Raw genomic sequence first — 20,976 nt, 5'->3', positions numbered from 1 at the left:
ATATGATCTGCAAGATCAAACTAAAGCTGATAAAGATGTAGTACTTGACAATATGATCTGTAAGATCAAACTGAAGCTGATACAGAATAAAAAACAAAACCCAAATGAATTGTGGAGAAGAATTGGGGTTAGGAGAGAAGACGTGATTTCGACTATTTTAGGGTAGAAGACGTTGAAAAGAATACTTCTAGTGTGATTTTTTTTTTAATAATAGATGTATGTTTTGGTCATTTAGCTTACCTATAAAATCTCAATAGAAACATAAAACAATAGGGGTGTGTATTTAAAATTTCTCTTAAAATTATTTGTGCTTCATACGATAAACATCATAAAACATTGGCCCATAAACATTATTTTCTATGGACCAGCATCACAGAGCGATAAAGATAGTGTTGAAACTAGAATTTTATGTTTTTTTGGCAGTTGATGCTAGTCTGGCATTCTTAAGCAGAATGTGTAGTAAATTAGGAGTAGCGCCTGGACCGCACACTTCTGAAGAAATTGAGATAGTTGATGGAGTTTTACGACTTCCACCACCCTCTGATATCCGAGTTTAGAACATAAGTGAGATCAAGCATGTTGTGCGCCTTTTTGAAGCTCTTATTGAGAAGGTATGAGGTCAATGGCCTGGAAGTGGTCATTGAGGATAGAGAGAGTCTCCTTACATGTCTCAATTAATTATATTCTTAAAAGTGAGAGCACAAAAGGTTCAGATTAATGTTGTAAGGTTGTTTGAAACTATGTTGTCTCATCCATTTTTCCGTTGTGCCCATGCCAAGTTGTCCTTGCTTATCAATGTAGTTGACTACCTCCGAAATCATTACTCTGAGGACAAAACAGAAGCTGAGCAACTTAGATGGAAAGATGTGTATAATGCAGAGAATGGGCAGAAAGAATATTTGAAGATGATGAAAACTGCAATCGATGAGAATCTGATACTGAAGCGCGTTTATGAACATGAGCAAGATGAGGCTGGTGAAAAGAGGCCTCAATATGGGGGGAAAGACTATAAGAAGATGTCATCCATCATAATTGAGTCTGACTCACAGCGTCATTGAAGCTAAATACAAAACTGGTAGTGATATTAGTATCCACCCAAGAATTCAAGCTTTGATCGCAGAACTATCCAATCAAGTTTGATTATGTTTTCCTTCGTACAGTCTCCAGAATCTTTATTCATTTACTTCAAAGTGTTAGCAATTGCTTCAAAGTACTTGATGCTCGAGCATAAGAGACAGACAATGAGATGAGATATCAAGTTCTTACAAGATTTGTGGCAAGAAAAAGGAACAAAAAACAAATAAAAGGGGGATCGTACAAGAGGGAGGCAGAAAATTAAGGGAGTTTGGGTTCCAATGGCTGCTGCAGTGGCTCATTGATAGGTATATCTGGTGCTGGTGGACTAGTCTCAGATGAAAGTACTGGTGGTTCCTGTGGATTTTGGGGAATTTCCGGAATTGGAGGTGGCAGAAAGACTGGTGTCTGTGGAAGTGGATCAAAAGATGGTGGCTGATCAATCACACCACCACCACCATTACCGGTGTCTGGTGTAGTTGGAAATGGTAAGATTGGTGGTGTGTTAAACGAAAATGGATCTTGCGGAGGTAGTAATATTGGAGATGGTTCATCAACAGTTATTGGTGGTGGAAATGTAAAGATGGGAGAAGGCTGATCAGGTATAGGTATTGGTGGTGGTAATGTAAATATGGGTGGTAAGGTTGGAGTAGGCTCATCTTGTGGTGGTGAAAATACTGGAACCAGTGGTGTTGCTGGAGTACTAGACTGATCTCCGGATGGTGGTAAGTCTGGTAATGCAGGTGGAGGAAGGTCAATATCTGGTACTAATGGTGGAGCTGGAATGGTTGGTGGTGTATCAGGGAAGGTGTCGGGAGGTGAGAGCCAAGGAGTTGTGGGTGGTTGCATCTCTACATCCGGTGGTGGTGGAAAGACGATTGGTATTGGTGGCGGCAGGAATTCTGGTGGTGGTGGAGACGGCGGAGGTGGAGAAGGAACCAAAGGCGGTGGAGGTGGCGATGATGGAGGTGGTGCTGACGGCGGAGGTGACGATGATGGTGGCGGAGCTGAAGGGGGTGGTGGAATTGGTGGCGGTGGCAAAGGTGGTGGAGATGGTGCTTGTGGCGGTGGAGACGGGATTACGGGCGGGAAGGGGCGTAAAGGAGAAGGTGGAACTCGAGGCGGCCTTGGAGAGGGTCTCGGCGTTGGGGCAAAAGGGTTGTTCGGGGAAGGGTTGGTAGGGAAAGGCCATTGGCCACAGGTTCCAAACAGAAACTGGAACAATGGATCACAGTTTGATCTTGTTCTTGACCTTGATCCACCATTACTGCCTCTTCCTCTGCTTCTGCTGCTTCTACCAGTACTGGTTCTGTTTCTGTTGCTTCCGCTTCTCTTCTCTTCTGCTACTTTTCCTTCCTTCACATTCTGCGGGTGTTTAGCTTCTGTGATTGTTTGGGTGATCAGTAGCAGAGCTAAGAGAAAAACAATGAATACCATGCATGCTTTCATTTTGCTGCAGCTAGCTAGCAGGTTCATGTTTGATGTTTCTCTAGGGTTCAAATATATAAAAACCTCATTAATTGCACGAACAATTCGAGAGTATATAGTCAAACAAAGCAGGTTTCTATGTCAAACCCTCAAACATGTTTGTATTGGGGGTTCTATGAGGTGGTCACCTACTCACCTGCAAAATCTGCGATGCGTTTACGTGCTAGCTGCAATGACTATGCATGCACGGAGAGATAAGCCTTTGGCTGAAAGGCAGCTAATTGGTTTCGAATTTCAACATACAGAGTGAATTAAAGGGTCTGCATTGTTTGAAGTGCCATTGTTGACAGCATGCATGTAAAACTAGCCCAGTGGGAGCAGTAATTGAAGAAATAAAGAGGCTTAAGACAGCATTTGATGAAGCTGGAAGAAGATTCAGCGCCAACGCAACAAAGCAGCAGATTGTATCTCGAAGCATGCGCTACAAGTAGATGGCATCCAGTTCTGGAAGGAAGCAGGTCCTCCGTGGCTACTGATTCAAGTTCCCAAACAGAAATGACTTTACCGCCCTGGGCAGTCCAATCCAAATCCAATGATAATTAGGACTCTAATCCAACTGTTATTAGGTTTGATGAAGAACAACATGTTATATAAACGCCAAACCTAAAGCCATACCATCATCGTACTTGAGAGCAAACAGAGAGCACCATGTCCGAAAAATCGTTAAACCCAGAAAGCTACGTTAAAGAAGAAGTAGAAGAAGAGCAAAGCCCGCGTCCGCATAAGCGTGTCAAGACAGGCACATGCAGCCTTGAATATGCTGATGATAAGTCTCTATTCCTTTGTAGCATGGAACGTTACTGGGACAGACCCAACTTTCGGCCCCCTCCGCCAAGGTATCCTCGTCAGCCTTGGGATTCTTCCTATGTTGTTCGCTCCATCAATCTTCCCGATCTGCTGACATCGTCGTCGTCGGAGAAACTAGAATTGCGGGAACTAGCGAGAATGGACGACAAAGATTTCCCAGGTAAAGATCTCCGGAGTAGAGTAGGTCTCCCAGGTAGAGTTGGTTGCGGTGTTTTGGGGTCCAAGTTTGTCATCGCCAGCGGCTTTAAACCCAACTTCGATCCGGATCGTTTCGGACCACCATACGGCCCTCATCCCAGCACAGATGCTTATGCCTTCGATGCCCATGACCCCAAACAAGGAATAGTCAAGATGCCGGGGGCTTTAAACGGAGGGAAACAAAGCCCGTTGATGGTTGAGTTTGCCGGCAAACTCTACGTTCTGTCATATAAGTGGGAAAGTGTCAAATCATTTGAGGTATTTGACCCCCAACAGGGTACTTGGTCAGTTCTGCCAAGCTACCCTGATGCTGCCTGCTGCTACCCTTATTCAACTGCATCTTATGTTATTGCAGGCACCAAATTGTTTATGTCTACCAGATTGGTTAAGCCTACCGCAGACTGCCCGATTTGCTGCTTTGATTTTGCGGCCCGAGACCCAGAATGGAGGAGAGTCCCCAGCTTGTGCCAAGGTGGCCCTTTACCAATTGCAGGCCAAGCTGTAGCGGTGGACATGCCTCAGCCAGAACACGGTAACAAAAAGTTACTGTTTTCGGCTAGACATTGCTACTCCCGTTGCAATATAGTAGTTCATCTTATGTCCTTGGATGAAAACCAGGAAACAATCAGTGAAATCTTTGAGATGAATCTGCCGGCTGAGCTCCCTCATCAACCATGGCCAAATGACTGTCATTTCTTCCATCTAGGGGGAAACAATGTCTTCCTTGTCACCACCGCTCGTGTTGGAGAACGCACAAACTCTGGGATTTATACGGGTGGTGCCGTACTGTTTCAATTCGAATTTGATATCTCCAAGGTGGACACGGACAGGAAGAATTGTTTCACTCTCCAATTCCAGCCTCCTCGCATTTTCGAATACCATTCCTCTCCAGACTGTATGTCACCGCCTGACACACTTGGTTGCTTTCTGCTGTAATGACTTGTAACTTGATTGTCTCATCATCTTCTGTACTATTATATTTAAGTTGTACTCCTACTATCTATTTATCCAGATTTTGTTGTTCTGCTTTGTTTGATTTATCATCCATCACTGAGATTAATGTTGTTGCAATGTGTCCTATGCCATAACGGAATTGCATATTACAAGAATGGTAATATGCCTCGCGCTTCTTTCTGTACTGGCGATTCAAACTTCAAATCAAATATGTATATCTGTTTCTGGTTCAACATATGCTTTTCTAATGGCTATTCTGCCTTGTTTCGTTTCTTGTGGAAAGTGGTAATGCATGTTATTCTGGATATGGGTTTTGTTTGTTTTGGACTGGTTTTTGGATGTGTGGTTTGAATTTTGGGAGTGTAGAGGAAGTTCTGGGTGTAATTTTTGAGTCTTGGGGTGGCTGAGTATGAAGAAGAAGAAAAATTCATTGGTGAATGGGAAAGTTGTTGCTGTTGTGGTGAAGGAGATTCCAAACACAGCTCTGGTTTGGGCTTTAATTCGGGTAATAGAGGGCCACCCCTGACTCCTACTGGTAGTTTTGACCATGAGTCACCACTGACTGCAACTGATATCATCGTTCATATCAAGCTCAGATATGGGGATTGAATCGTTACATTCTGGAAAGAAAGAGTTCTCATATACCTGTGAAGTTGATGAGAATTTAAATGAATCTCACAATGAGACAAACAAGCATTGTCTTTGAGGGCAAGCGTTGGCCTTCACCTTATGCATTGCACAACTGCAGTTACGGTGGTAGGGTCTTTGCTCAACCTCCTCCATGTCATGCACAGCTGATATGCTTCCTTCTAAAACAAACTGAAGCGACATCTTAGTTGCCATATTTTTTCTCCTATGTCTGTGTATAAGTGATTGAAACTTCGTGAAGTTGCTTGATTTGTTGCAGGCTTATATAGGAGGATGGTGGTTCGTCATGCTGCTCGTCACCATTCTTATCGAGCTGGGGCGCTTCAATATTAGGATCAACCAGGTGCAGCTGTGGCGCTTCAAACAAGCTGACTAAGTCGTTCCTAGGCATTATTCAACATTCCTTGATAAACATACTATGTTCTAAACATTTTACAGTTGAGATGTGGAAATACTACCTGAAAATGATCGAAATAAAGAGATCCACTCTTAATTTGCCATTTTCGCCTAAAGAAGCTGCATCTATTCAATTTTTGGGTTCGGTTACTTATAATACAAGCAATTCTCACGTCTAGTAGGTAGTTGATTAACTTGTTTCTGTCTTTATAATACACGTTTAAGCATTGAAAACGTGATTCCACAATTGACTCAAGAAAAAGATAGCATTCACAAGCGATTTCATTTCCATGGTTTTCAATATCCTAAATAAAATCCACCAAAGACTAAAGGATAGGATAACAAAAGCTTTTCAGAATTGGGAGGAAATAATGATGTGTTGTCAATTGCGAATAGTCATGCTCGTTCAAACAGCTTTTTCAATCAAATTAAGACATCGAAAGAAATTCACATGTTGGATGATTAAGGTTTCCAGCTAGTGCCATCTATCTGGAAAAAGAAATATCAATCCACATATGATAATGTTATTGATCACAATAATAAGAGTGACAGACATGAGTATATTCAAAAATTCGAAAGCCACGGCTATTTTCTGTTGGTTATGGCTATCGGTTTGGGAATTGGGATGTGGAGTTCGTGGAGGATTCTCCAAAACCAAAAGTGTCTATTATTGAAGGGAGATGGCCTCATCCCCTCTTCCTTTTGAGAATAGTCATGTATGGAGAATAAAGATTGAAGGGGCACTGTCTAGGGTTTTTTTAAATCATGGTGGAATATTCCTCATGTCTGGTGAAAATGTGGCGATTAGGATTCTCTCTTATCGAATCCCAGGTCAACACGCAAGCATCTTTGCGCCACATCAGCTCGTATGGACTCTGTATGTCATTGACATGTCAGCAAATGCGTACACCCTTATAGCTAATGCCAGGATCTCTCTTGGACAGAGGGTATGTAACATGTATGCATGCATGAATGAATGTGTTACGGGAGCAATATATTCTGGTTCTTGAAGAAGCTTGTGATGGGTTTGCAAGTTATAATATGCTTCGACCTCCTTTTCATCCTGCATCCACATGGGCGGTAGATTGAATCGCTGACCCTAGTTGGCAAAACATAATTTGGTGAATTTCCTACTGCTGGTTTTATAGTAGTAGAGATATGCTTCACTAAACAGTCTTCAGCTGTTGAAAATCTGGTGATGAATGAATTGAGGTCTCGTTTGGGAGGCTTCCCAACGATACCTGCAACTCTGCAAGAGCAAACTCAATGCCCAAATAGGACGAAACAAATCCCTTCAGCCGAGGGATTGCATTCCTTTCATAAAAGCTAATTCCAGCAAACAAACATGGCCTGATATTAATTTGCAGTAAACAAAGGCTGTATAAATTAAAGTCCTTTAGAAGAAAGGCTGTCTAATGTAAGAACATATTTTCAGGCAAAGAAAATTGCATAGACTAGATTAAAGTTAATTTGCATTCAGAGTTATGTTGCAGTTGCTCAATAGAAAAAGGCTAGAAGGCCTTACTTCCTAGTTCCTATGTGGCACTTTTGTGATATACCAGGTTCTCCAGCTCATTGTGCATAACCAGCGTCGGTCCGCCGCGATTCTTATTCCAAGTAAACTTACTGAAAGCATTCCTTTTTCCATAAAGAGAGTGGAACTGCATGGAAGGGTAAGATTTGCTACCCCATACCTATTTGCTATCTTCATTTCAAGACTGATCTCCCAAACACGTGTCCATCACCACCTGGTAGAGGACCCAGTTAGTCACCTAACAAATCACATTTGAGTTTATACATTCTTAGGAGACTAAACAAATACATGAACAGTTTACACAAATTAATGTTTGTATATACATAAAGGAAATATTAGTCCTCTTACTACTTTTCAAGTTCCTTCCTCTCTATCTCGTATGAAACGAGTATCACATGAGACCTACAATATACGATATCCTACAACATATTGATTGATCGAAAGTTCTAAATCCATATGAATTAAAGAATTGGATGATTAGCTACGTTTTAAACATTAATGGTTAAAGATAGGTAACCAAGCAATGTGATATGAATCTTCGAATGGCATTTCAATTATAGCTGAAAGGCAAAAAGCAACCTAGACAAGGTTAAAAGAATTTCGTAATGAATGTGCATTTGGAGGAATTGATTCTAAGTGAAAAACTAGTAGTAGAAAAGTTCCTCTCTACCTCCATTCAGTGGCCCTTTCTAACATGACCCACATCTGCATGAACTACTTAGGGAAGGTGTATGCGCAAACTGGATGAGAAGCACTCTTGGCGTGTGACGTGTGTGTATGCACATAAATATCAGCTTCCCACGTGAAAACATATGAGAATTAGAGATGTGAAAGAAAGAAAAAAGACTAACCCTGCAGGACCATATCTTTCGATCACAATACATAACAGAGCTAAATTTGATCCATCATAATAATTGATGTAATGAATACACATTACCTGCAACAAACTGGTGACCAGATAAACCACATCATATCTTCCGATCACATTAGTGTCAAGTTGCACCATGCGGCAATAATCAGTCAACAGATTATCATATGATAAGGGATGTATTAAGTACAGGTTAAGTATTACAAGATGGTGATCAGATAACTTACGCGATCAGATTGCAGTCCCTTTGACATAAAACAGGGAAGATATATTCTCTGGGCCTCCTTCAACTTTCAAGTAGCAACTTCCCCTCATAACACCTTCATACATAAATGTTTTGGATATACTGAGAACAGGAGGAATAATAGTTCCAAGTGTATTTTTGGCAATAATGCATGAAGAATATTGTAAAGATGGGGCAGGGGTGGGGGTCACATGTGGAATTTTATTGGGAAAATTGTGTTGTGTGTATGCATCATGCATGAACTCAACTGGCTAGTTCTGCCTGCCACCTTTAGAAACCCATGCTACTTGCCACCCTGCTCTTCTAACTCTCAACAGTAGTAAAAGAAACCGAAGTAACTAGTTGAGTGAAGAATCCTAAAATATACATGAAGAAACAATCTTACGGAATCCTCTATGCATATTAAGGAAAACCTATCTGAAAGCCAGAGAATAAAACAGGAACATCCATGGCCCCCACACATCTAGCCTTGAACAACTACTATATAAACCGTCCAAGCCGAACAACAAGAACACCAACTCATCGACAAGTAGTATTCTTCTACAACAGGCACAGTTCAAGCAGAGCTACTACAGTCCCAATTTTTTTGTATTTCCTTCAGGTGATCTCTAGCTCCTTCCTTCTACTTTGTGTTCTGGAATTCAGATAATTCCCTGTCTTTGAGACTCCTAAAGCTGTTATTATTGAAACACTATATGAACTTCAGGCCAGGGACCAGGTTTATGCAGAATATCTTTCTTCATTCATGGAATAGTACTGATGAGCTAGTAGAATTAGTATCCCTTACCATATATTAATATTTGTCTTTAGACTTCCTTGGATATCTCAGCTATCACAAAACAATACATCTTCTCTAGTTAAGCTGTCATCTTGTTGCTGATGAAGCCTCTCAATAAATTTCTAATCACACAAAATGAAAATATTTAAAATGTTGGTTTATCATGCTAAATCTCATGTTGATTGCATACACAGGAAGAATGAGCTGGGCAGGAGGAGACTGGATGTGTGGCGCATGCCAGCACTTGAATTTTAAAAAGAGAGAAGCATGCCAACGATGCGAATACCCTAAGTATGGTGGCCCTGATCCCTCAACATATGGATGCAACAGAACAGAAGTCTTGGCAGGGGACTGGTTTTGCAACTGTGGAGCTCACAACTATGCACAGAGACCAAATTGCTTCAGATGTGGTGCATTGAAAAATGACTACTGTGGTGGGTACAACATGATGGCTCCAGATGGCAGTGCACCACCAGGATGGAAAGCTGGTGACTGGATTTGCACTAGGTAACTTCACATCTAGTAATAGATAATATGTGTATTATTTTGCATGCAAAGTCTCTAGATAAAATAGAACCTAATGTAGACTAGAACATACTCACTTAGCAGTTGCCACTGAAAATGCATGTTGCGAGATAACTAGCCTCCAATCTTTCACCATATTTTGCTATAAGCCTATAACTATAGCACTCTCCTTTAACTTAAATTTTACATTTAACTTAAAGGATCTGTACGTATAGTGCTAGAGAATACTGTCATTTCTCTTCAGTTTCCTAATTGTTATGGCATTTTGATTGGAAACAGAGTCGGATGTGGAATGCACAATTATGCTAACCGGCAAGAATGTTACAAATGCAAAACTCCAAAGGACTACGGTATGTACTAATCTTCCTAAGTCATTGGTTTCCCAACACAAAATAAGTGGCTCTGAACATGATTGTAAATGTTGCTTGGTTGCAGGTCTGTAATACAGAATTCAGATGCTGACGTTTAAGGAAATGAGGCGTAGAAGACTCTTACACTCAGATCCTTCTCAAAATCTGTCTATTAATTTCCCCCCACTTTCCTTTAAGAAATAAATAAACTTAGGTGGTCATGGTTGAAGGCACATTTTCTCAAGTATAGCCAATCAATCATACAACTGTTTTAGGGAGGGTTTCCAATTAAGTTGCAAGGTGCAACTGAATTAGGCAATTTCTTCTGCTCTCTGTCTTTTATTAATGGAGTTACTTAGTTTTCTGTACCTCTATCAACTCTCACTCAGGCTTTGTGTGTGTGGGTGGGGAACATATGTTATTGGTAATTCAATACTACTTTACAACATGGTCCAACCCTCAGAGGGGTTACAAAGATCAACGGAAAAATTGAAGTCTAAATCGTGGACCGTTAACTAGAGCTCTAGATTCAAACCAACAAGAAAATAGCTCAGAAAAGAAAAACAGATATTGGATTCAAGGAATCTCTGAGTTGTTCACTTTAGATGACAGGGCCTTCTCTCGCTGCAATAATTTACAATCCCTTTAAGTATCAAATATCCGAGCAACCAATAATTATGCAGATAAGAACCAGATGCTGCGATTCAATAAAGCATAGATGCATATATCAGAAGTTCAAAGCAAGTCAAATTCAACTTTTCCCTCCATACCTCTAGCATTTCATTTGATGGCAAACAAAGCACACAAACTCACCCTAAACTGAACATCATGCGCAATAGCTAGAAAAGATTTGTCATTGGATTCCACCTTCATAATGCCCTTTCTAAATTTGGATGAAACTGATAAAAGTTTCAAATCCCAACCGGCCTAAAACTTCATGAGCATATTAATAGGTCTTCCTTCATTGACCTCTAATTCATCAGAGCTGTATATCATTGTCGAAATGGACTCATCGATATGTTATGGTTTGTTATCCCTACACTCCATTACTTAGCTTTCGTAAGATTCTGGATTTCTAGTGCCACAAGTATAACTCATCAAAGTAAACACATGTAATATTGAGATCAAGGTAATGACTTTGAAAACTGATAAACAAAAAATGTCAACTTGGAGCATCCCACATAGCCTAAAGAGTGCATGCAAAAGGGAAATCGAACACAGGACATAGAAATAACTAAACTTTAGAAGTGATCAAACAATAATAGGTTTTGCCAATGGAATGAAATCAAAATTTTCTGGGATCCAATCGCAATATCGATCGTATCACATGTTAATGGAAGAATTGGTAAATGAACCTGCTTTATGGAGGTCTGGAAGAGGAGACCGCCGGCGCCGAGATTGGAGGGGCGTGGAGACGGTGGTGGACGGAGTACAGGTGATCGGTGGAGAGAGTTCATCTGCAGTGGGGACTGGGGAGGGGGCTTGCTTGGGACAAACAACTTTGACTTACCGTAAACAATAATACCACTCTCTCATGATATTGTCTTCTCATTGTTTTTCATCTTTTATCGATCATTGGTTGATTTGTTACTTTCTTTACCTCAGTCGCTTGACGCTTCGATTAGTCATCAAAATTGGGTTTCTTTGAACCGATTATGCTTCTTGTGTGATGATTATATAGCTTCTTTATTTTTTTTAATTTCTCAATTTTAAAGAATATAGAGTATGGGCGGATACATGTACAAGGCTTTATAGGCTCAAGCCTACAGAGAATTTTAGGACAAAAAGCCTCAAGTAGGGTATATATATATTGCAGCCGTGTTGAGTACTATATCTTTTACCATACTCCATATAAGCCTCGACTTCTTACTTAAAGATTGATAATTGTTTCCAGTAAATTACAGTTCATACCATAAAACGAAGCTCAAGTGGTTAATAATTAAATTGGGATCTATACTCTATCTACTTGTGAAGGTAGAGATCGGCAACCAAGATTGGTAATTGTTACCACAAAGCAAGCTGCGGTGCTTATTAGGGATCTAAACTCTTTATGATTTATATCTATTTGTGCTTATGTTGGCCGATATCTATTTTCAGAGCTCATCACTTTTTTAACTAAAAAAAAAAAAAATTGCACATAAAAAATTAGCCTAGATAACTATTAGATCTTGGATCCGCCACTTATATAGAGCTGTTTTTAGATTTAACAGTTTTCCCATCTCATTCCCCAAAATAAGGATGGAGAAGAAAAAAAATTTTCATTCCTCAAATTTGCAACAAAGCATTTCTTCCCCAAAATTTAACTCTTCACGTGCTCCAACGACTTCAAGATAACAATATAATATTTTATTGGGTATTTTATTGTTACAATGAAATATATAATGGTTTTTTGTTATAATTAATAATGATATAGTATATTTTATTGTTGTATTAAATGTCTAAATCTCCAAAATAGATAAGCTGTTGGATTTTGAGCATAATTTTTTTAGATATTTTAGCTTTTGCTTCTCCATTTTAGAGAAATTTTAGGAAAGCTGTTGGAGATCGATGCTCTAAGAACCATACGAAACCTACCAACATTTATTGAAGTTATATTTTGATTTGTTCTCGGTAAGAGTGTAAAAACGTGTCTCCGACTCATTAAGCTCTAGACCTAAAGGTTAAACTTCGATGCAAATTAGAAAATAAATAGAAATCAAGCTCGACTTATTTAGTTTGTAAAGGTTGTAATAGTGTATAGTTGGCACAAGTTCATAACTTTCTCGTATCTTAATATTTCGAGCTATGTGGCAACGAACTCTACGACGATCATTAAGACATTAGGTTAGCTTGAGTGTAACCAAATAGAATACTAAAACATATATGGTTAGAATTCGACCCTTGTTCTTTCATTTATTCATTCTTTCCACTTGGTCCTTTGATAGTTACAGCTTGAGCGGCATAATTGTTTGTAACGTATGTCTCAAATGCATTTCGTTATTCCCATATTTATTGAGAATGGAACCAATCTGCTAGTGCTCTTGATAACTTGAATATCAGTTATGATGATCTACCATGGTGGGACATGTCTTCAAATTTTATTCGCTCTTATAGCTATTCTGTTTTGGGGCTACATACTTTTCAATTTTGTTAAGATTCACTTTCTTCTTGTATTTGACTTCTTTCATGTGGCCTCGTTTGAGTAGTTTGATTGTTTAAAAAAAAAAAAATCTACTTTATTGTACGTTCAAGTTCAACATGAACTTTTATGTAGCACATACTAAAGGTGTTTATAATCAAGTTCCAACTGCCAAACACAAGCCTTGAACTTAAGTTTGATCTAAACCTTCTGGATCATGTTCAACTCGACTCGAAAGGGTTTATCCTAATCCAAAACGGAAATACAACCAGACAAAAAGAAACCTAGGAGAAGACACACGTGGTGCAAAGCAAGTACAAAGGATGGCCCCACAGTTCCAGTTCGTAACCGCTTTCGTATGACAGTGCCTGCCTATAAAAACGTTAAACTAAAAAAATTTACAAAGCCGTAAATCCCATCAGTTTTTTTTTACCCCGAAATCTCAGGGTTTTGGGACGCGTCAGGGTTTAAGGCGCAGCTCTTTCTTAGTGGTAGTGGGTACGACTAAGAGTCACCGATTTCGCTTCTCCTCTTAACCAAAACAACTTAGGGTTTTAGATCCTTGGCGGCTAGGGTTTTGATAAAGTTTGCTTCTTTATTCTTTCATATATAAAGGGTTGTGTGTGATCAACCCAAATTCCAATTTGGGTTTTCTGCTTTTACCCACAATTCTCATCAGGGTTTGAAGTTTTCTTGTTAAAGTTTGGTTCTTTGTGACTTTTGCAGAATTGGGTGTTGTTGATCAGACCCTGCTTGTTGTTTTGATCATCCATCTGGTCAGTTCTTTTGATTCTTCACTGCAAATGCTACTTTTGATGGTTGTATAGGATTTTGAGGCTTTTAAGCATTGTGTAAAGATTGTTGATTTGATATTGCATTATTGATTCTAGGTGGTTTGAAAGCCTAAGTCTTTTTTATTTGATTTGATTACAGAGGCAAGATTTAGAGTAGTTTGTTGGATATGAATTATTCTGATCAAACATCGTTTATGCCGGTCCAATCGCTATATGTTGGAGGCAGTGATGCTGTTAATTGCTGGCCTCCTATTGCTATGAACAATGAAGATCAGCATTCTCAGTTTGAGCAGCAAGGTCCACCCTTTAAGAGGCCTAGAAATTCCGAGGAGCCCCAATCGAATCCAATGCCATATCCGCCAATGAACAATGCTAGATTGCCCCCATCAAATGCTCCGGTTAATAGAGGAGCAAACAACATATTTTACAAGACTCGTCTGTGTGCAAATTTTAAGAATGGTTCGTGTAGGAATGGTGAGAATTGCAACTATGCACATGGCATTGATGACATTCGCCAGCCGCCTCCCAATTGGCAAGAGCTTGTTACCGTGCGTGACGAGGATAGGCCATTAACTGGTAATTGGGAGGATGATCAGAAGATAATTCACAGGATGAAGCTCTGCAAGAAGTTTAATAATGGGGAGGAGTGTCCTTATGGAGACAGGTGTAACTTTCGTCATGAAGAACCAGCAAAGTTTAGGGAGGATTCGAGTAGGTATAGGGAGAATGCAGCAATCAGCATTGGGACAACAGGAGCACCGATGCCACATGCAAGTAGCACTAGTTTGGAGGAGAATAGGCCAAACACTGGTATAAATACCTTCCTAGTAACTCCGAAGCCATATTGGAAGACTAAGATTTGTAATAAGTGGGAGCAAACAGGAAAGTGTCCGTTTGGCGAGAAGTGTCACTTTGCTCATGGGCAAGAAGGTATTTGCTAGTCTCATGTAATCTTGAATTTAGCATTGTCACTATGTGCTTATTGGTCATCTGCTTAATATGATTAACTCTAACCCTGAACAGGCATTCCTAGTTACATTCATATCAAAATTAAACCTAGATTGACTCTGAATTTGGTCCTAAAACCATATTGGCACTGGCCTCTAGACATTGGTGAACCTTCCTGGAACAGAACTGTAAAACTGTTGGACCGAGTGAATCTCAGTTTCTAAACCTAAATCAGTGTTTGCTAAATGCTTGTACTTGAATCTCTCCATTTGTGCATTGTGTTTTTCTGTGGTATGTTGCATTTAGAAGTTAAACCTTCACTTGGTGTATACATTATCATTATCATGCTCATGGAGTTCTTGTCTGAGCGTGTTTGTGACATCTTTCCATTCTTGTGAGATGAATTGGAATTTGGCTTTAGGATATGTTCTCATACTTTGTTTGGCCCTTTGGTTGCTAATATCACATAAAATTGAACTCTTGATCTCAGAGTTACAAGCGCCTGGTATGCGGGTTGAAGCAGAACTGATGGCAAGTGCTCCCATTTCAACGAAACCACAAGCTGTTCCTATTAATGATTCATCTACACTTGCAATGGCAGCAATGCCTGCTGCTGTAAACGAAGAAGTGCAGGGTAAGAAGTGCGGATTTAAATGGAGAGGATCCATGAAGATCAAGCAGATCAATCGCATATATGGTGACTGGCTTGATGATGTCCCGCTGGTGGAGAGCTGAGTTCAAGTTCATATCTTAGCATTGCTGCCAAGTTTTGAAATATTTGTGGTCCTGGAAGATTTGTTTTCATTGAGGTCAATAGGTTTTATGTTTCTTATTCTGGTTCCCTATTGTGTCATAGTTTTGTTGCAAAACTTGCCATTGTTTTACAACATCAAATAAGCGAGTTTCTTGATTGTGGTAAATGTGATTGTACTGTTCCAAATCAGCAATAAAATACCTATATTTTTACATACATTTTTTCATGTTATTCCAAATCAGCAATAAAATACCTGTACCATTGTACCAATACAATGTGGTATGTTTTGTACTTCAAACTCTTGGATGCTGCATTCTTGTGTACTGTATAACAAGGACTGAAGTTTGTTCCCCACACTGAATCACGTCGGTGTTGAATGCATTAAAATTTCACATTTGTGACATCAAAAATAGATGTGATTCAATAGGGTAAATCTGGTTAGGAAATGCAAATTTTGATTCTGTGGCTGCAAGTCTGGCAAGGCAGCCGCAGCCATGGGGTCTCAATCAGGACAGTTGTCGATATACCAGAGTCCTTAGTCACCACCTACCTCTGTTGGCTTTCTCCCAAAAAAAATTAGACAAATCAATCACCCAATGGAAACATGGTCAAGCTATCTCTCTTCTCTTCTTGCTCACTGCATCTCCTAGCCCTATCCAAAAAGCTTGTTCTCCCCAATTTCACAAGAAGAACCCTTTGTTCAGTTCCCACCACCATGTCCATAAACCTCCAGTCCCATGCCTTTGCTGGCAATCCTCTGAGATCCAAGACCCCAAAACTCAGTGACCCTTTTTCACCAACCCAAGCCCTTGAGACCCTCAAGACTCAACTTTTGGACAATACCCACTTGCCCTCTTGTTCACCAAGCTTCAAGGTCCTGCCTTTCAGAAAGGGGAGGCCTTTGGCCTCAACCAATGGTGGGATCAGTGATTTGAAGCCAAATTGGTGTCTGGGTTGGATCAGTTTGGCTGATTGTAAGGGATTGTTGGGTAATTGTGGGGTTGAGTTGAGTGGTGATTCACTTGTGTATCTGGGTTCAAGGCCTGAGGAGGATGTGGTTTATTGGGCTGTTGATGTGTCTAAGGAGGATGGTGTGGTTCCTGAATTGGGTGGGAAGCAGTTGTGTTTTGTTGAGCTCAGAACGCTTATGGTGGCTACTGATTGGGCTGATGAAAGGGCTATGGCAGAGCTGGCCGTTGCTGGTCATGTAAGTGCTTGTGGTTAATGCTTTCGAGTTTGATTATTGATGCAAATGTTGGTGTTGAGTGTTGACATAATAGAATAGACATTTCCATTGAAGTTTGATCTTGTTTTGATTGTTTTCGAATATAGTTTGAAATGTGTTGTATGGTTTTTGTGTGGGTGATCAGGCCAGGGCTTTGCTTGAATGGCATAGTACAGCACTGTTTTGTGGACATTGTGGAGAAAAGACAGTCCCCAAAGAAGCTGGGAGACGTAAGCAGTGTTCTAGTGAGCTGTGCAGAAAGCGAGTTTATCCTCGTGTTGATCCGGTGTGAATTTGCTTCTATCATAGATTTCAATTAGTAACTGCTTCAATTCCTTATATATTGTCTTATACATTTGCCATTTTAACAGGTTGTCATAATGTTAGTGATTGATAAAGAAAATGACCGTGCTCTGTTAAGTAGGCAATCTCGATTTGTACCTAGAATGTGGAGTTGCTTGGCTGGATTTATAGAGGTTAGTGTCTTGGCCAATTTGAGGACCATTTGGGGGTTAAAAAGCAGTTTCATTAGTTTCGATCTTTTTGTTGTCCTTAGCCAGGAGAAAGCTTAGAAGAAGCGGTGAAGCGAGAAACATGGGAGGAGACTGGTATTGAAGTAGGAGAAGTTGTCTATCATAGCTCTCAACCATGGCCTGGTGGGTACATTTCAAACTTTGTTTCAGCATTATGCATATCTTCTTTAGCTCTGTATTGATTGATTGAGTTCTTAATTTGGCTTGTCTCCAGTTGGACCAAGTAGCATGCCATGCCAGTTGATGGTTGGTTTCTTTGCATATGCCAAATCACTTGATATAAATGTCGACAAGGAAGAGTTGGAAGGTACGTAGGATATAATATATTGTTGCATTTAATCATTTATAATAAAGCCCTATTATAGTATAAGACTGTAAGCTGCCGTGTCTTTATAATCAACTTTTCCTCCTGTGGAAAAAAATAAATTTGGTGTGATTTCTGTTTTTCCCATGAGAAACAGTTTAGTGATAAAGATTATGAACTATTTCAGTCTTTTTATCGTGACCTAAAAAGAAAGTCATCTTAGTGATAGAACTGGGAGCATCTGCAAGAATTTTGTTTGTGCATTTTTTGATAAAAATGATATGCTACATTTTAGTCGTATTAGATTAGATGAAGTTCTCATTATCTTCTTTACACTTATGTTTGACTAGACGCCGAGTGGCACAGTAGAGAAGATGTCAAAAAAGCTTTAACGTTTGCTGAATACGAGAAGGCACAGAAAACAGCGGTAGAGAAGGTTGAGCAGATGTGCAGGGGTGTTGAGAAAGGACAGAACTTGTCTGCCGACTTCAATGTGGAAAGCGGTGAACTTGCTCCCATGTTTATACCGGGGCCATTTGCAATTGCCCATCACCTCATATCTTCTTGGGTTTATCAGGATGCACCGGACAGTGCCAAAGCACATTCAAAACAACCTTGTGGTTCTAATTCGAATTTGTAGTCGTGATTCACTTCATCCATATTTCGAATTCCTGGATTAGTTCTCTTTTGATTGTGAACTAAACTCCAGGTTACATCCAGGTTATTCAATGTCTGAATTTTGCTTTTCCTTCTTGAGATTATTCCTACCATTCCATCCTTGCAACAGTATATTGTTTAATTTTTGATTGATCACATTACTCTTCCAGATGTAACGTCTGTGTATATAACTACCTGTATAACTATATATGTTTTGAATCTTATAAATGCATAAGTAATTTACTTAATATACTAGTTTTCTTCTCTTGTGGGTTGAACTTGATTTATTACAATAAATTTCAATGTATGAGCAGGGAAGCTAGACAAAGCATAACATATTGTACAAACACAGAATAACCCGACTCCTAGTCATTGAATCTTGATCAACTTCAGGTGTGTTGCTTTTCAAGTCCTTCATTCTTTGATTACTCCAGTTGATTTTCAAGATCTAAATGCTTTTGTGGAGAGAGGGTGAAGCATAGCTTGGTTTATGGACACAAAGCCATCACCAATGACAGCAAGATTTTATATACATGTTTGGGTCTGCTGCTCATTTTGCTATCTTCATCCACCGTTTCCTGTGCCCTTTGCCCATTTTATGGTTGACCTGGCCAAGGCATCCATGGGATCAATACATTTCTTAAGAAGAGGATCATCATGAGGCAGAACACCCTGCAATTCATCAGCAGCGATGATGACAATGTTCACTCCCCTCACCAACAGAACCTGCACCGCGATTCTTAACAGATTGCGTGCCCCTTCCATGTCCCTTCTCTTCAATGCCTCGATTGCAGGAATCATGACATGTTCCATTGTTGCTTTGTCTGGTTCAACAACCTCAAAGCCCTGTGCATTTTCCATTCAAACAAAGAAAACTGTTCCAGTGACACCCATTTTTGAACAAAGTATTTATGTGCTGGTTAGTATCACTTAAGGTCCATGCTCATTGCTTCTACACAACTTTGATCAATTTAAACAAGCTTATATGGTATAAGGAGTACACAATCACTAGACTCGAAAACTCTAGCTGTAGAAATGCAGGCGAAGAGAAACACATAGGCCATGCCTCACCCTGCACCAGAAACCAAAGACTCTTCACATCATGAACTGATGAACAACATGTTAGACGACAACTAGACCCGAAATATGTTAGAATTAGTATACAATGCAACTCATGCTAGGAAGCTTGGTTCATATAAGTGGCTTCTAAATGTGTACCTGATTTCTTAGCTTCTGCTGGTAAAAACCAGCTGTTAAAGTTGCATCAGCAGCAAGCACCCCAATCCTCACATTACTCCCAGCTTCGAGTGGCTTCATCTTTGCTTCTCTGAGCTCTCTAGCAACACACTCACCAACATGAAGGAAGCTCAAAGAACAGTCCTGAGAAATCTGTTCATGCCAAGCATGAGACAGATGGCATGGCATGACTATGCATTGAGCCCCAGAGTTCTCTAGGAATGCCCTTTTTCGACACAAGCTGTCAATGATGGCCCAATTGTTGCTTGAATATTTGATCTCAGTAGATTTTCTCCTGAGTGATTGAAACAAACTGCGAATCGGAAGCTCTTTGTATTGTGTTGTATCACTGCACACAAGGAAAGGAGGGCATTCACCTCCGTCTTTCAAACTCCACCAAACAAGCTTCTCCAAGAAAAGTAGGCTAGAATATACAGACATTCCTCCTATGATTCCCACAGTGTTTGGTTGGCTTAGTACAAAATTAGAGACTTGACGCTTTTTTAGAGCCATGCCTTTCTTGGGTTGATCAGACAGATTTCCATTCCCATTTCCACCTTTTCCATTAGTTTGTAGAACTGAGGATACTTGTACAGCTATAGATGGGCTTGATTTGGTTCTGTTTTGGGTTCTGTTTACGGTTAGAACACCGAGAAGAAAAGTTGGACGATTTTGGGTATGGAAGAACATTGTCAAGCTAGTTTTGCACTAATCAAGACCCCATAAGCATATTTCTACTTCTACAAGTATACATGGTGTTGCTTGTAGAAAAAGAAACCCAAGAACACAAGGATCTAAAGAATCTATGGAAGATTTTCAGACCCCAGATCCTTTACTCAAAAGCTACACTAAACTAGTGCAGCACAGTATTACAAACTAAATACCAAAACCCTTAAGAAGAATTCATTGCTATAAGTGAGAATTGTGATGAGGCATTTCCAGACCACAAGGGGAGTTATGAACTTTTGGAGGGCTTTTATATATGGAAATAATCAGAGTGAAGGTCCAATCATGCAAAGTTCCAAGGAATCTTCACACAATTTTCTTGTCAGGTTTTGCCAACATTGCTTCATTCTCAGCCGTTGAAGAAACAATGTTATAATATAATGCAACTGAAGAAAAATGAATGCCAAAATATCTATGTGGTGAAGACTATTATTTACCACCTTGGACTTGTATATATCTATCTGTTAATTCTGATCAGGATTGCAGTGTGATCTGGACTTCACTGTGATTTACTTCTAGGATGGTGAGTGCTCAACTAATTCTCAGGAGTAAACTTGGGTAGTCTTGAACGCACCCAGAAGTACAATATGACACCTCTCGTTTTCGTTGTTGTTAGGTAGTGTAAATGCCGCGATCATTTGTTTCTCTAGATATTTTGAAGTAATTTATCGAACATCTTACTCGCCCACTTTTAACAGTGTCGACACTCATGAAACTACTCGAGTGATTTAATTGATGTTGTCATTATCAATCATAGATTGTATAAAAACCATGAATTGGACATCATGTGGTTTCTAGAGGATTGATTTTCTCCCAA

General features: G+C 39.8%; 4 protein-coding genes across 6 annotated transcripts; 3 read left to right on the top strand and 1 right to left on the bottom strand.

Moving 5' to 3' along the window:
• Window positions 1-8,733: 8,733 nt before the first annotated feature.
• On the top strand, window positions 8,734-10,236 carry LOC101305875 (uncharacterized RNA-binding protein C17H9.04c-like). Of its 2 annotated transcripts, XM_004287306.1 has the most exons (4): window positions 8,734-8,812; window positions 9,184-9,496; window positions 9,794-9,864; window positions 9,950-10,236. In XM_004287306.1, exons 2-4 carry the CDS (start codon window positions 9,189-9,191, stop codon window positions 9,955-9,957), a joined length of 387 nt encoding a protein of 128 aa, XP_004287354.1. In that variant the 5' UTR covers window positions 8,734-8,812; window positions 9,184-9,188; the 3' UTR covers window positions 9,958-10,236. The 2 variants fall into 2 exon arrangements, with proteins under 2 accessions (XP_004287354.1, XP_004287353.1); XM_004287305.1 differs by lacking the exon at window positions 8,734-8,812 and having other exon boundaries at window positions 8,826-9,496.
• A 3,263-nt stretch (window positions 10,237-13,499) lies between these two features.
• Window positions 13,500-15,751, top strand: LOC101305587 (zinc finger CCCH domain-containing protein 39-like). Its single transcript, XM_004287304.1, has 3 exons — window positions 13,500-13,758; window positions 13,916-14,706; window positions 15,215-15,751. Exons 2-3 carry the CDS (start codon window positions 13,944-13,946, stop codon window positions 15,457-15,459), a joined length of 1,008 nt encoding a protein of 335 aa, XP_004287352.1. The 5' UTR covers window positions 13,500-13,758; window positions 13,916-13,943; the 3' UTR covers window positions 15,460-15,751.
• Window positions 15,752-16,062: 311 nt separating this feature from the next.
• LOC101304799 (nudix hydrolase 19, chloroplastic-like) lies at window positions 16,063-18,446 on the top strand. The gene is made up of 6 exons (XM_004287301.1): window positions 16,063-16,685; window positions 16,849-16,989; window positions 17,075-17,179; window positions 17,260-17,359; window positions 17,451-17,543; window positions 17,891-18,446. Exons 1-6 carry the CDS (start codon window positions 16,083-16,085, stop codon window positions 18,178-18,180), a joined length of 1,332 nt encoding a protein of 443 aa, XP_004287349.1. The 5' UTR covers window positions 16,063-16,082; the 3' UTR covers window positions 18,181-18,446.
• Window positions 18,350-20,538, bottom strand: LOC101305100. Of its 2 annotated transcripts, none has more exons than XM_004287302.1 (2): window positions 19,416-20,538; window positions 18,350-19,043 (listed from the first exon to the last, which is right to left on the bottom strand). In XM_004287302.1, the coding sequence occupies exons 1-2, from the start codon at window positions 20,121-20,123 to the stop codon at window positions 18,762-18,764; spliced, it is 990 nt and encodes a 329-aa protein (XP_004287350.1). In that variant the 5' UTR covers window positions 20,124-20,538; the 3' UTR covers window positions 18,350-18,761. The 2 variants fall into 2 exon arrangements, with proteins under 2 accessions (XP_004287350.1, XP_004287351.1); XM_004287303.1 differs by having other exon boundaries at window positions 18,925-19,269.
• Window positions 20,539-20,976: the final 438 nt, after the last annotated feature.

This window comes from Fragaria vesca, linkage group LG1 (assembly GCF_000184155.1).
Source record: "Fragaria vesca subsp. vesca linkage group LG1, FraVesHawaii_1.0, whole genome shotgun sequence".
Lineage (NCBI taxonomy): Eukaryota > Viridiplantae > Streptophyta > Magnoliopsida > Rosales > Rosaceae > Fragaria > Fragaria vesca.
This window is presented reverse-complemented; position numbering and strand designations above follow the sequence as displayed.